This window comes from Vigna umbellata, chromosome 2 (genome assembly GCF_029865625.1).
Source record: "Vigna umbellata cultivar VRB3 chromosome 2, Vumbellata_1.0, whole genome shotgun sequence".
Classification (NCBI taxonomy): Eukaryota; Viridiplantae; Streptophyta; class Magnoliopsida; order Fabales; family Fabaceae; genus Vigna; species Vigna umbellata.
The window spans coordinates 15,327,331-15,342,417 of NC_142166.1; the positions used below are offsets into that span (position 1 = coordinate 15,327,331).

The 15,087-nt window shown below is 36.3% G+C and overlaps 1 protein-coding gene across 1 annotated transcript; it reads left to right on the forward strand.

Annotated features, from left to right (window-relative positions):
- The first annotated feature begins 1,720 nt into the window (after positions 1–1,720).
- On the forward strand, positions 1,721–3,016 carry LOC148203483 (uncharacterized). Its single transcript, XM_088106153.1, has 4 exons — positions 1,721–1,894; positions 1,985–2,201; positions 2,292–2,453; positions 2,529–3,016. The coding sequence occupies exons 1-4, from the start codon at positions 1,721–1,723 to the stop codon at positions 2,930–2,932; spliced, it is 957 nt and encodes a 318-aa protein (XP_087962279.1). The 3' UTR covers positions 2,933–3,016.
- Positions 3,017–15,087: the final 12,071 nt, after the last annotated feature.

The window sequence follows — 15,087 nt, forward strand, 5'->3', positions numbered from 1 at the left end:
AATAGGACAAAAGCAAAGTATTCAAAATATAACAGTGAAAATGTTAAAAGTTGTTTATCTTATAATAAAAATATAATATTAAAGATAAGTTTCTCTGATACCTCTATTCATTAAAAAGTAATTTTTTAGTTAATTTTGAATTTTTCAATTTTAAAGTTTATATTGCAGGATAAATATCTTAGTAACAAATAAGTTTTAATTAAACTAAATATTTCAAGGAGAGTTGTGATTGAATATTATTGAAAACATAATTATTGGCTTAATTACTTACTTAGTCCCCATGTTAGGAGGTAATTTTCTGTTTAGTACCCGGTTTTAAAAATGTAGGCATTTGGTACCTATGTTTTGAAATTTGTATCAATTCAATCCTATCCAGTTAACGGCGTTATAATTGATGCGAGAAATTAAGGACGTTAATGAAGATGCATTCAAACATTTGATAGCTATTCCACCCAGGCTATCATTAACGTCCTTAATTTCTCGCATCAATTATAACGCCGTTAATTGGATAGGATTGAATTGATACAAATTTCAAAACATAGGTACCAAATGTCTACATTTTTAAAACTGGGTACTAAACAGAAAATTACCTCCTAACATGGGGACTAAGTAGGTAATTAAGCCCATAATTATTTAAGGGTTAGAAAAATATGATCATTGTAATGCGTTAAATTCAACACTACATTTATGTGGGAAAGAATGTAATTAGACTAGAAAATTTCAAGATGATAGGACACATTAGGAATTTAAGTAAAAAGTCAGATTTTTGTGGAACTAACGAAGGTTCTAATTTCAAAGGTTAATGTTGGTAAGGGACAACTTTAAATCATAAATAATGAATTGTGGTAATTATTTTTCAAAATAAGAGAGTCATCACTTAAGAGTGTCGAGAGTTTAGAAGATTGACATACATGTAATGAAATTACTTTATGATTTTTACCTGAAAATGTAATATTTAAGAAAAAGAGAGAATAAGAATGGAGAGAAAATAATTTTTATATAATTAACTTTGAATTTCATCATCATCTGACTGGTTGATATAAACGAAATAGAGTACAAATCAAGACATTTAAATTTTTTTTAATGGCATATAATTTTTGTACATTTTCATGAGATTGGATTAGAATTGAGAATGAAAATGGTCGCGCATTATCCATATCTATTTGTCTAAAAGAAGTTGCTGTATTACTTATCTAAAATATTCAGGCAATGAAATTTAAATAAGTTCTATTAAAATATAAAATGAAAAAAATTAATCTTTTAAAAATGACTTCAATTTTATAGATTTAAATAAAAAATAAAAATATATGAAGTTGAATTTTAAAATATTTTTCAATTTTTTTAATAATAACTTTATTTTGAATATTAAATTTTACAAAAATACTAAATAAAACTCAATAATAATTATTATCTAAGAAAAAATAAAAAAATAATTAAGAATTCAGGAGTTAAATAAATAGATTTGATTAAACTATTTATAATTGGAAATGAATAATCGAACCTGATTAATATTTTTTTTTTAAATTTCAGAGAGTAATTAGAATTTAGAATTAGAAGTAAAAAAAATTGAAAAAAGATAAGGGAAATCTAAAAAGGGAAAAGCATAAAATAATTAAGAAACATGAATTAAAGGAAAAGCCCGGGAAAGTGGTGTGTTTAAATACCTGAATTCTCCTCATCCTGATTGCTTTCTCTTTGCTTGCATTCTAAGAAATAAAAAATGATGAATCAAGAAACAGTGGGAGTAGAAGAATCGTTCGGAAAGGTTAACATTTCGCCGAGTCAAGTTGCATTCATAGTAGACCAGTATCTCTGCGCCAACAACTTATCGCATACGCGTGCCACCTTCCGCATGGAAGCATCCTCCCTCTTCGCCGGTTCCTCATTCAATCAGGTTTTCTTTTTGTCCTTTTAACAATGCACAACTCTTTTTCTCTTTCTCTCTTAACCAAATTCATTTAATTCTTCCTTTTTTGTTTTCCAGATATACAAGCCTTCGTTAAATTTAAAGCATATACTCGATGATTATATATTTTTGAAGAGAAAAAACTTAATCTTGAATCAAGAAAGGGTTGCGATCATGCAAGAAAAGTACAGAGTTGAGAAATTGATGCAGGAAATGCAAAACGTCGTCGATGCTTATCGTTCCTTTCAGAGGCTAATCCCCATAGATATTCCTGTTACGAATAAAACCCCTTCAGGTACATGAATTTAAACATTGGTGTTTTTTTTTTTCAGTCCTGAAATCACAATCCTCGAAGTTTTATAGTTTTGATTTTATTTTTTGTTAGGCGTGTGTACTGGTACCACCTCCTCTGTTCAGAACACAAACACATACAACAAAATACACTGGCAGCAGTCTAACAAGAGAAAGAATAGTGAAGTAATACATGCGCCCGCAATTGCAAAAAAACCTCGTGGTAGACCACCTGGGAAGAAAAATCAAGTTAAAGGTATAATGGTTTCTGTCTATATTAAGTTTGCAATATCTTATCAATTTAATTTTGACACTTTTACTTTATGCTCAGGTCTTAACGTGCTCCCACCGTTAGGGACTCAATCATTAATTGTGAATTCCACCGCTACAGGATCACAAGTTCCCACCACCTCATCAACCATAGAAACACAATCTGGAACAGCAACTAATAAATCTGTTACAACATGTAATAAGGATGTTGTTACTCATTGTGAGGCTGTTATGGTCTGTCCTGAAGAAGAAATAACTAATAAACTCAGCCTTCACCCTTCTCCTATAAATTCAGATTCTGACACAGAAGATAAGAGGAAGCTTTCACAGTTGGATCTATCTCACATTAAGTTTTCAGATTTAGATATGGAGTACTGGTCAAACTTCTCATTAAAAGACATAGGAATCTTTGATGAAGATTATTTTGATCTTCCAGCTTCAACTCATTTGGAGGTTGATGCATGAAGGTATTTTGTTGAGATTTGTGTGACTCTATGCAAGAACATCTGACACAAAAGGGGACCTGCAGTTCTAGTTTATTAGCTTTTGGTTATTAGACAAGGCCAAAATGATTTATCTTTCAGTGATTTTAGCTTACTTCTTTCTTGTAGGAATATATTGTATTCATCGGTAAAACATGTAAAGAAAATTTCTCCTAATGAATAAAGTTTTCAAATTCTTTTTAACTGCGATAGATCTTTCATTGGCTTTGAATGCTCTGATGAATCTTTCTATTTGAAATAATCCCTTAAATGTCTCCCGATTCGTTTTCTAAAATAACTAAAAAAACTTTTTTTATTTTTTATTCGATTTTAGAATAAAAACTTTTTCATTTTATTAGAATATAGAATATGAAAATATAAAGAATACTTTTTTTTAATATTACGAAAGCGAATTAGCTAAATTAAAGCTATTAAATCTAATTTATCTAAAGAATATTGATAAAATGTGGAAGCACTCATCAATTTTCAATTCAATTAGTCTGTATAGCAGATTTTTCTTCTGCCTTTTCTCTCCCTACAAATGGAATTTCCTATCCGACTTATTCTTAATCCAATCTATGCATTTTAACTTACAAATTTGAACTAGCATTAAAAGAAAAACATTTTTCGAATAAAATGTTGGAAAAGATCTTAAAAAAAGAAAAGAAAACAATGGTTTAAGATGTGTGTTGTAACTTGTAAACCTTTGGTTTACTAGTTTGATAGAAGGTAACCGGTACGTGATTTTTGTCATTGATCACTATTATCATTATTATTGCAAAATTTAATTTGGATTAAATTGAATTTTTCAACAATGGGTTAGTTTCAACTTGACTTTGGGAAATTTGGCCATAAAGATTTTCAGCAAGGACTAGTTGGATATGAGAGGTGATACAAAGATTATGGGTTTTTGTTTGCATTGGTCTTTCTCATTCCGTTGATGCTTGGGAGGAAATTGAGATATAAAATAGAAGACCAATTGAAAAGAATTCTCTTAAACAAGTAATACATAATTTTTTGCTTTGTTTTGTCTTTTACTCTTCCAATTATCATTTTCTTAGTTCTTGGTTTCTTTTGTTTCCGTTTGTGGAGGAAGACTTTGAATTGCTACAGGAGTAGGAGCCTTCAAAAATGGTTAAAAAACCAATCTCATTATTAGACCACTTTGTTTCTCCTTCTATCTACTCATTTGGAGGCTTGTTCAGTGATTGATTGAAATTTGCAAAGCCCCATTTGCTTATCATCATTACAGGATGTTTCTCTTTCCCTTTTCTTTTCCAATTTTTTTTGTTTTCTTTAGTTAAGGTATATGAAGGACTGTTAGGTTCTCAATCACAAAGCATGTGAACCAAAATAAATGACCAAGTAAATAAAGTTGTTTGCTGTTTTTCTAGCATCTAACTTGAAAAAGATTAAAAGAAAAGGATATGCTTGCAGTTATGGTCGTGAAAAGTGTACTTTTCACTCTTTGTATAAAAAGTCGTCGTAACTCTCACAACACAGCCGGGGGCAGCAGCCATGGAGATGAGAACGAGACCTTACAAACTGATAGGGAAAAGGAAAATGGTAAGTTGAAGGAGCTGAGGTAGAGAAGGGAAAGGCTGATTCTGAGACAAAGAAAGCTGCTGAAGCTGTCAAATTGCTAGAAGATGAGAAGAATATGGTTGCTGGAAAGGAAAAGGAAATAGGTAGATTTAAGGAGTTTGTCGAGACAGAGAAGAGAAGGTATGATTCTGAGAGGAAGAAAGGCGATGAAGTTTGCAAGCTACTTGGAGAAGAGAAAAATAAGGTTTCTGAAAATAGAAATGTCTTGCTAATCAGATGTCTCAGCAGTTAGAAAGAATAAGATCATTGAACTCTCATCCTTGACAAAGCCTGTTGAAATGGCTACTCACAACAAGGTTAAAGCTGAAAGTACAAAAATGATGCTTTTGAAAAACAAACTAAAGCTTGAAAAGCCACCAGCAAAGCACACCAGACCAAAAATATATGTTGGAAGCAAGCCGGTATGACATTTTACAGAATGAATTAGGTCATCTCAAGATCGATTTCATTCAATTTCTACATCGCGTTGATATGCTTGATGCATCTTTTCACCTGTTGTAGGAACTAAGCGTGAACAAACAAAGGTTGGTTTCAGTGGCAAATATTTTCCGGTTATGTATAATGTTTGAGTATTTTTGTTTTTAGCCAAATTTTCATCTCATCTACTGGTTTAAATCATGCACACTTTTAAAGTCAATGATCTCATACTTATGCAGATTAAAGTGTGGGACTACTTATGTTCTGGACAATTGGTTTTGAATTTATTGGTTTGTAGTTCCTGATAACACTCAAAATATTGCTATTTTACTAAGCCATTTGCATGTCCTTAGGAGTTTCTAGACTATTATTTCTTAGTTTTTATGTCTGACTTACTTTAGAGTAGAAAAATGCTAGTTTCTATTAATTTTCATTAGATTAGCCTTAGTTAGGACATTTTAGTTTAGTTATTTAATTAGATAGACTTTATAGTATAGCTTACGTACTAATGTAGCTTACAGTTGCATTTAATTCAGTTTTGTTCTTAGCAGCATTAATCCTATATTACATGTAGTAAGTGTGGGACTACTTATGTTATGAACTTATTGGTTGGTTGTTCCTGATAGCACTCAAAATATTACAATTTTACTAGGCCATTTGCATGTCCTTAGAAGTTTCTAGATTATTATTTCTTAGTTTTTAAGTCAGATTTAGTTTAGAATAGAAAAACGCTAGTTTCTATTAATTTTCCTTAGATTAGCCATAGTTAGGACATTTTAGTTTAGTGCTTTAATTATATTTATATAGAATTTTATAGTATAGTTTACGTATTAATATAGCTTACAGTTGATTCAATTCAGTTTGTTCTTAGCAGCATTGATCCTATATTACATGTAGATATACTTGAGTAAATAAAATCTGATGTGCAAAGTTATAGTGTTGATTGGGTATTGCTGTCATGTTTGAAGTAAGTGGCTGCCATGTTGGATTAAAGAGCTGCTGTGAAGAAGGTGCTACCATACTGGATTCTGACCTGGGTAAATGCAAGCCGTCAAAACTCAAATAAGAACAAGAATTAAGTTCTTTTTGAATTTCAGTTCTTGGGTTAATTTGTGTGATCTATTCATAAGTATATTTGTGATTCACTGTTCCAATCACTTTCCATTCATTTTAATGGGTGGTTTCTTTTTGCTTTGTAATCCATCTCTCTTTTCATTTAAAATTTGAAAATCAAACAAAATAGAATTTAGGTAGTTGTTTATGTTGATTTCGTTAACTTAGGATATCTTAGTTTAGGATTTTCATTTTCTGATGTTTGCTTGTTAAAATTTTCAGTTCCTATCTTCAATTCAATCCATATAATATTCATTCAAAAGCTTAATTTTATTTCTACACCATTCACTCACAGATTCGAACCATACCTGCACCATAGTTATCAGGTATACAATAGTTCTGTTTCACATCTTTTGCATTTGATTCGTGTTTCACTGTTTTCAGCATGTAGATTAGTTTTAATTCCTATTTTTGTGTTGATTTTAGCATTTGAAATATATAGGAAGCATTTGCATTGCACTTTAGCATGTTTATTTCATATTTTACATTTCTCCCACTGTTAGACATAATTTCAAGTTCTCACAATATATTCACTACAGTTTCAGTTATTTTCTAGGATTGATACCTAAGGTCTGTCGTGTAAACTATATTTGATAGGTTCTTTATCAAGAACATATGAGAAACACGCCTCTAAACTCACACACAACCCACAGTGGAATTGAAACAATCTCCTTTATTCAATATGCAGGTAATGGTTACAGAAAGAAGAGAGCTTAACCTCCCCCTATCAGGACTAACAAGTTCCTGATTAAAACAAATGAATTCACTCTCCCCTCTCCACTTACAACTAATCTCCCTTATATACACAAGGTATCCTCAACCGACCCCCTAACCCCCTAACTGCCTAGACAGTTAAGTTATGTAACTGCCTTTCTCCTACTATACACAAGTAGAGGTCTAACAATACCACCCTCCTCCGAAACAACCTTGTCCCGAAGGTTGAAGTCAGGGTATTGTTCCTGAATAGTTACTACATCTTCCCAAGTAGCTCCCTCTCGACCCCCTTCTTGCCACTCGATCAACACCTGTGGTATTGCCTCTTCCCCACTCTGCCTTTGCCTCCTATCCAACACCTTTACTGGCCAAAACATGGTCCCATCTGCCTGTAATTCTGGGGGTAATTTACTCTCTATCCTCTTCTCCCCCACAGCTTTCTTCAGCTGTGAAACGTGAAAAACGAGATGGATCCTTGCCGATTCTGGTAGCTGCAAACGGAAGGAAACCCTTCCCACCTGCTGTAACACCTGAAAGGGCCCAAAATAACGTGCTGCGAGCTTGGAATGTAATCGTGTTGTCATGGAAGCTTGCCTGTGGGGTCTGATCTTCAAGTAGACCCAGTCCCCCACCTTAACCTCCCCTTCCCTCCTTTTTTTATTGGCCTGATTAACCATCACCTCTTGAGCCCTTTTTAAATGATCCTTCAATTGTCTCAATGCCTCATCCCTGGTCATCAAATCCTGTGCCACCGCCTCAACTGTTGTCTCTCTCGGAATAAACCTGTTCAAAGTTGGTGGAGAGCGCCCATATACCACTTCAAAAGGGGAACATTTTGCTGCAGCCTGATAACTGGTGTTATACCAGTATTCTGCCCCTGGTAGAATCGACTTCCAACTCTTCGGTTGTTTGGAACAGAAACACCGTAGATATCCTTCAAGAATCCTGTTTACCACTTCTGTTTGGCCATCCGTTTCTGGATGATAAGACGTGCTCATTTTGAGTTGGGTACCTTGCATTTTAAAGAGCTCCTTCCAAAAAATACTAAGGAAGAGAGGATCTCTGTCACTTACTATTGACATCGGAATCCCATGTAAACGGACTATCTCTTGGGTGAAGACCTCCGCTACTGTGCGAGCAGAATATGGGTGCTTTAAGGCTATAAAGTGGCCATACTTGCTTAGCCTATCCACCACTACCAGGATCGCATCAAAACCTTGAGATTTGGGCAACTTAACAATGAAATCAAGACTAACCTCTTCCTATATCGCCTGCGGAACTGGTAGAGGTTGGAGTAACCCTTGAGGCGATGCAGCCATACACTTATGTTGCTGGCAAATAACGAATGCTGCAACAAATTCCGTTACCATCTTCTTCATCCCCAACCAGTATAGTGACTGGGCTACCCTTCTATAGGTTCGAAACACTCCCGAATGCCCCCCAGTACTAGACACATGAAATTCCGCTAATAACTTCGGAATCCAGGTGGAGTTTGCCGATAAACTAGCCTCCCTTTTGTAGTGTAGTCGGTCCCTTTTCAAGGTATAAGATGCACGTGATCCTGAGTCCCTCCTGACATCTTCAATGATTTTTTGAAGTGCTTCATCCTCCTCTACTTCCTTCAGTATGTCGTGGAAGTCATGCCAATAAGGTTTTGACAAAATCTGCAGCTCCATCTCACCCATACCCCTTTGCCCTTGCGTGAAAGTGCGTCAACGACTTTATTGGAGCTTCCCATTTTGTACACTATCTCAAAGTCATAGCCCATAAGCTTGGCTATCCAATTCTGCTGACTGCAAGTCGTTATCCTCTATGCCAACAGGTATTTTAGACTGCGTAATCCGTATGCACCACAAATCTTCTACCCAACAAATACGGCCTCCAATGCTGGATGGCCATCACCAACGCCATTAGTTCTTTCTCGTAGATGGACTTGCTCAAAGTTTGTTCCGACAAAGCCTTACTAAAGAATGTGATAGGCTTTCGGTTCTACATCAGCACAACGCCTACACCACCTCCAGAGGCGTCACACTCCAAGTGAAACTCTTGAGTAAAGTCGGGAAGTATTAGAACTGGCGCAGTTGTAATCGCCACCTTCAGTGCATCCATGGCTTTCCTGGCCTTCTCGGACCATTCAAACTTCCCCTTCTTCAATAGTTCTGTTATCGGTTTAGCCATTTCCCCGTATCCCCGCACGAATCTTCGGTAATATCCAGTGAAGCCCAGAAATCCCCTTAGAGCCTTCAAATTTTTCGGTTCCTCCCATTCCACCACTGCTTTGATCTTACCCTGGTCCATCTCTACACCTTTCGCCGAAATTTGATGACCCAAGTATTGAATCTGCACCCTCCCAAACTCGCATCCTTTTTTATTCGCGACCCAACAATTCTCCTCCAGTCGCTGCAGCACCACCTTTAAATGTTCGACATGTTCTGCCCACGTGGAACTGTAGACGAGTATATCATAAAAAAAACGAGTACCCACTTTCTCAGATAAGGCGCCATCAACTCATTCATGGCGCTTTGAAATGTTATCGGAGCGTTTGTCAGCCCAAAGGGCATGACCAGGAACTCGAAGTGGCCTTGATGCGTTCGGAAGGCCATTTTTTGGATATCCTCTGCCCCCATTCATATCTGATGATAGTCCGCTTTCAGGTCCAGCTTTGAGAAGTAATTGGTCCCCTTAAGTTCATCCAACAGTTCTTCAATGGCGGGTATCGGAAATTTATCCGGTACCGTAGCCTTGTTCAAAGCCCGATAATCGACACAAAACCTCCAACTTCCATCCTTCTTCTACACCAGAATAACAGGGCTGGAATATGGACTCTGACTAGGTCGGATAATACCCGCTCTCAGCATGTCCTCTACTTGTTTTTCTATTTCATCATTCAAGAGATATGGGTATCTGTATGGCCTAACATTTTTTGGGCTTTCTCCTTCTTTCAGCAGAATTTTGTGCTCCAAACTACGTCGGGGAGGCAGTCCTTCTCTCTCCAGGAACACACGTGAGTGGAACTACAACACTGCTCTGAGTTCCATTTTCTGCTGCGCGGTCAAATCACCTGTCACCTCACCGCTAGACCCTTGCTCCACTACCTCCAGCTCCCATATTAATATCCATGAGTCAGCATCCAGCATCTTCATCAAGGCCTTAGGTTCCACCAGCTGGCGGCATAAAGCTGGTTCCCCTTTTATCTTCACTTTATCACCACCCACTACATATCTCATGGACATCTCTCTCCAGTTCAACACGACCTCTCCCAATTTGGCCAACCAAGCGATACCCAAGATGACATCTTCTCCTCCAAGCTCAAACACGTAAAAATCCTCCTCGACAGTGGTGTTCCCCAAACGTATCCTCACTCTCTCGCAACGCCCACTCGTCGTTCGGCGATGGCCATCACCTAGGCTCACGGTGTATGAAGACGTCTCGATCACCGGCAACTTCAATTCCTCCACCACCCTCCAGTTGACGAAATTGTGGCTGGCCCCGCTATCAATGAGGACCACCACCTTCCGTTCTCCGATCACGCTTGTCAGTTTCATGATTTTTGGAGGTGTCAGGCCCTCCGCTGAACACGCCGATAGCTCCATGGTTTGCGCCTCCTCCGCTGAGTGCTCAGTCGACTCTTCCTCCTCGTCCTCCGCCAACAGTAAAACTCTCAAGCTCCTCTCGGAACACCGGTGGCCGGGAGCGAAAGCACCCCCGCACTGAAAACATCGCCCTTCTGCCCTCCTTTTCAAAAACTCTGAGTAAGGTAAGTTTCTTACCACTATTCCTCTCCCTTCACCTCTGGTTACAGCGTTACCCCCCACCTTAGTGTGGCTGGCCGATGACGACACCTCCCGTTGAGTCGCGCCTCCTCCTTCTGCCCCGCTGACCCTGTTTACGCCATTACATTCCCCGTCTCCCCTCACAATCGTCAAACTGGCTCGCACGTTCATCGAGTTCACCTTTCCTCCGTTCCACACTACACCGCGCGCTCGTTGGATCGCGTCTTCCACATCCCTCGCGACCCTGATCGCAACCATCAAGTCTTGCGGATCTTGAATTCGTACTTGACCCTTTACGTCTTCGCGTAACCCAGCAAGGAAAAAACCCAAAATCAATTCCTCCGATAACCCCTGAGTCTGACCCAACAACTTCTCAATGCTCCTAATATAATCCTCCACCTCGCCCTCCTGTCTCAGCGTCGCTAATTGTTCATACACGGTTCCCCTGAACCCGCCTCTAAAACGATTAATCAATCCCGCCTTTAGTCCCAACCAAGAACGGTTCTTGGTTTTTTCCCTCCAATACTTGAACCAGTAGCTGGCACTCCCCTCCAATACTTGAACCAGTAGCTGGCGCTCCCCTCCATGCTAATGTAGGCTAGATCCACCTTATCTTCTTTGGCCACCTTCTGGATGTCGAAGAACCGTTCGGCCCAGTTGATCCAACTATGGGGTTCCACTCCTTCAAACGATGGTAATTCGACCCTTTTCCGCCAATTTTGGGGAATTCCCCCATTGTCGCGCCTTTCTTGATTCTCGTTCACAGAGTTGCTACTTCCTTCAGAACCACCTCCTTGATTATTGTGACCTCCCCCCATCACCCTCATCAGTTGTTGTATATCGCGCCTGATCGTCGCTGTCTCATCCTTGATTCCCTCCACCGTAATCTCCAAATTGTCCAATCTTCCTTCCGTCTGACTTCCCATCACTGATTCCTCTCCTTCTTGATCCGGCAGGTCGGACCAAATGATAGGTTCTTTATCAAGAACCTATGAGAAACACGCCTCTAAACTCACACACAACCCACAGTGGAACTGAAATAATCTCCTTTATTCAATATGCAGGTAATGGTTACAGAAAGAAGAGAGCTTAACCTCCCCCTATCAGGATTAACAAGTTCATGATCAAAACAAATGAATTCACTCTCTCCTCTCCACTTACAACTAATCTCCCTTATATACAAGGTATCCTCAACCGACCCCCTAACCCCCTAACTGCCTAGACAGTTAAGTTATGTAACTATCTTTCTCCTACTATACACAAGTAGAGGTCTAACAATATTAGAGATATTAGTTGGTTTTATTTGAATTCCTATGCGAAGGGATTCAACAGTTCCCTAAAGTATTGCAATATTTGGTTTTATGATCATATAATAGCAAATTGGTTAACTTTGGAAAATGGGGGTTTTCAGTATCCTCTTAAAGCAATACATAAATTTTTTGCGTTGTTGTATTCTATATCAGCAATAAATAATTGTTTAGTAGTTACGGATGTTACTTGGTTACATGTCTGAATTCATATAAATAGGGATTTGTTTTAAATGTTTTTGTTGACTCCTTTTTGACTCCATGTTATTTGATAAGTTTAGAGAAAAAGTGTATGTTAGGAGGAATAAGGATAAAAGGTAGTTATAATTGTCTCTGAGTAGGTTATTGTAAACAGACTACTATATATAGTCTATACATGAGTTGTTTTCAGCTGTTATTGCGAAGATTGTAAGTGTAAGGAAGGGAAAGACAAGTCCTCTCAAAAGACCTACTTTTGTTATGTGTTCTCGATAATTAGACAGATCAAGTTGTCTGGAGATTTTGTGTGGACTATAGGACTCTAAACAAAATCACTATTCCTAATATATTCCTTATTCTAGTAATAGAGGAATTGTTGGATGAATTAGCAGGAACAACCATGTTTTCTAAACTGGATTTAAAATTTAGTTACCATCAGATTTTGATGTGCAAAGAAGACATTGAGAAAACTGCCTTCTGCACTCATGAAGGCTATTATGAGTTTCTAGTCATGCCTTTTGAGCTGACCACTGCTCTTGCTACCTTTTAGGCCTTGATGAACCGTATACTTCAGTCATTTATAAGAAAGTTTGTCTTAGTTTTCTTTGATGATATATTAATCTACAATCCCATTTTAGCAACTCATGTCACCCACCTAACTGAAGTTTTAAGGGTATTGCACCAACACAAATTAAATCTCAACAAGAAGTGTGTCTTTGGGTGATTACAGCTGGAATATCTAGGCCATATCATTTTCCAGCAAGGGGTGGCAGCAAACCTAAAGAAGGTAGAGGCCATGGAGAAGTGTTCAATTACGAAAAATCCTAAGGCTTTACAAGGATTTTTGGGCTTCACGGGCTATTACAAACGTTTTGTACAACGATATGGTAAGATTATTAAACCACCTACATAATTATTATTTAAAGATGGCTTTCATTGGACAATAGAGGCTCAACATGCTTTTGAGGCCTTGAAGAAGGTTGTTTCTCAACTACTAGTTTTGGCAGTCCTTGACTTTTCTAAATCATTTACCCTAGAAACGGATGCTTCTAGCAAAAGGTCTAAGGTAAATTGTTGCTACATAAAGACTCTTTCAACATATCAACCATAATTAAAGAGATGTATGAGTCCCTTACAGGAAGACATAATGGTTACTTTTGGTCGTATAAAAGGATAACTAGGGTACTCTATTGGGAAGGTATGAAAAGGAACATTAAAGAGTGAGTCCAACAATGTGAGGTGTGTTAAAGTAATAAAGCTAAACCTTTAGCTTTGGTAGGTTTGTTGCACCCATTGCCTATTCCCACTCAAATCTAGTTTGACATTTCTATGGATTTTATTGGCGGCCTAAGATCCAAGTTAAAGACACAATCCTAGTGATGGTGGATAGACTCACTAAATATGCTCATTTTTTGGCCCAAACCCACCCTTTCACCGTAGTAGAAGTAGCTCACTTAATTATTAAAGAAATAGTTAAACTGATAGGATATAATATCTATGATAAGAGGAAACATATTAAGAAGTAGTTGTGAGTTAGGTTGTTAGGATAAGTGAGGTTATAATAGTTTGATTTACAAGATTACAACCGTAGAAGGTTATGCTTTCTACTTCTGATCAGTTCGACATCCTATCCTGCTTGACATCCCAACTCGATAATTTGTCATTCCACTTTGGGAACCCACATTGGCAACACGACTTGGCAACATGACTTGGCAACAAAGTTTGGAAACACATTAATAGAATAATAATACCCTATCTTTGAAATTTCACTAAACCTATCATTGAGATAGTTGAGTTAGGTAGAAATTAAAATTTTATGTTTGAAAATTTATATTAAATTTGAACTAGATAATGACTAAATCTACTAGATTTTTTTTTATTTTATGGTGATTTTTCTGCATATTTCTAAGAAATTTATAAGAAAAAGTATTTCCTTTAGAGTGTGTTCACTTGAAGAAAATGATTTGAGGGAGAGGGAGTGGATGAATTTGAGAATAAATTGTGTTGTTTTTTTGAATGGATTTGGAAGTGATTAAGAAGGGATTTAGAAGTAAAGTTTGTGAAAGATTTGAGTGATGTAATATATTAAAAAAATGTTTTAATAGATAGATAATGAACATTATCAAATTCCCCTTAACGATAATATTAATATAAAATAATAATTATGAGTAACATCTTTTGATAAAAATTATTTAAAATAATAGAATTAAAAAAATTAATAAATAATTAAAATAGAGAAGAGACATATAGATTATAGTAAAATAAAGAAATATACATTTTACAAATTCTTTGGATGGATTTTTTCATAAATATTTAAAAAAAGAGAGTTAAAATATAAGATTATTATTTTATCTTTGCAATTAAAATTAATATATTATTATTATTTAATATTATTATTACTATTATATTAATAATATTATTATTATCAAATATTATTATTATATAATATTACTATTAATATTTAATATTATTATCGAGTAATAATATTATTATTATTATCATATAAAATGACATATACGTATAAGAGTGGGGAGGGGAAACAGATTTCAGAGAGAAAGGGAATTGATTAGGGAAAGAGGCAGAATTGATTATCTCTAAAGATATCAGGATATTATGGTAAAAAATTATTTTATCTTCATAAACCTCTTTGTTTTGGTGAGATAGCATCTCGCAATTCCTCTCCATTACTCGCTCACAAATCCTTGAAAGTGAACATTCTCAAAAATCTAGCAAATCTACTTCTATAAATCTATCCACACAATGAATTTTCATAAACGAACAACCCCTTTCCTACGAACTTTAATTAATAAGTAATTTCTTTCTAGGTAATTAGTTACCGTGAAATTTAAATATTCATAGAAAATTTCTTGCAAAATTTCAAAGGAAAAAAATCTACAGCAAATTTTCATGCGAAAAAGAAAAGAATTCACAGCATATTTTGTTGCGAAAAAATCAATTTTAAAAATCAGCAAGTACCTTTTTTTACCAATTTAAATTTCACAAGTAATTTT

What these genes read in the sequence shown, in the direction of transcription:
- LOC148203483 (XM_088106153.1), top strand. Translation starts at nt 1,721, where the DNA reads ATGATGAATCAAGAAACAGTGGGAGTAGAAGAATCGTTCGGAAAGGTT. An exon ending in CCGGTTCCTCATTCAATCAG is followed by an intron (nt 1,895 to 1,984) that starts GTTTTCTTTTTG and finishes TTTGTTTTCCAG; the next exon opens with ATATACAAGCCTTCGTTAAA. An exon ending in GAAGAAAAATCAAGTTAAAG is followed by an intron (nt 2,454 to 2,528) that starts GTATAATGGTTT and finishes CTTTATGCTCAG; the next exon opens with GTCTTAACGTGCTCCCACCG.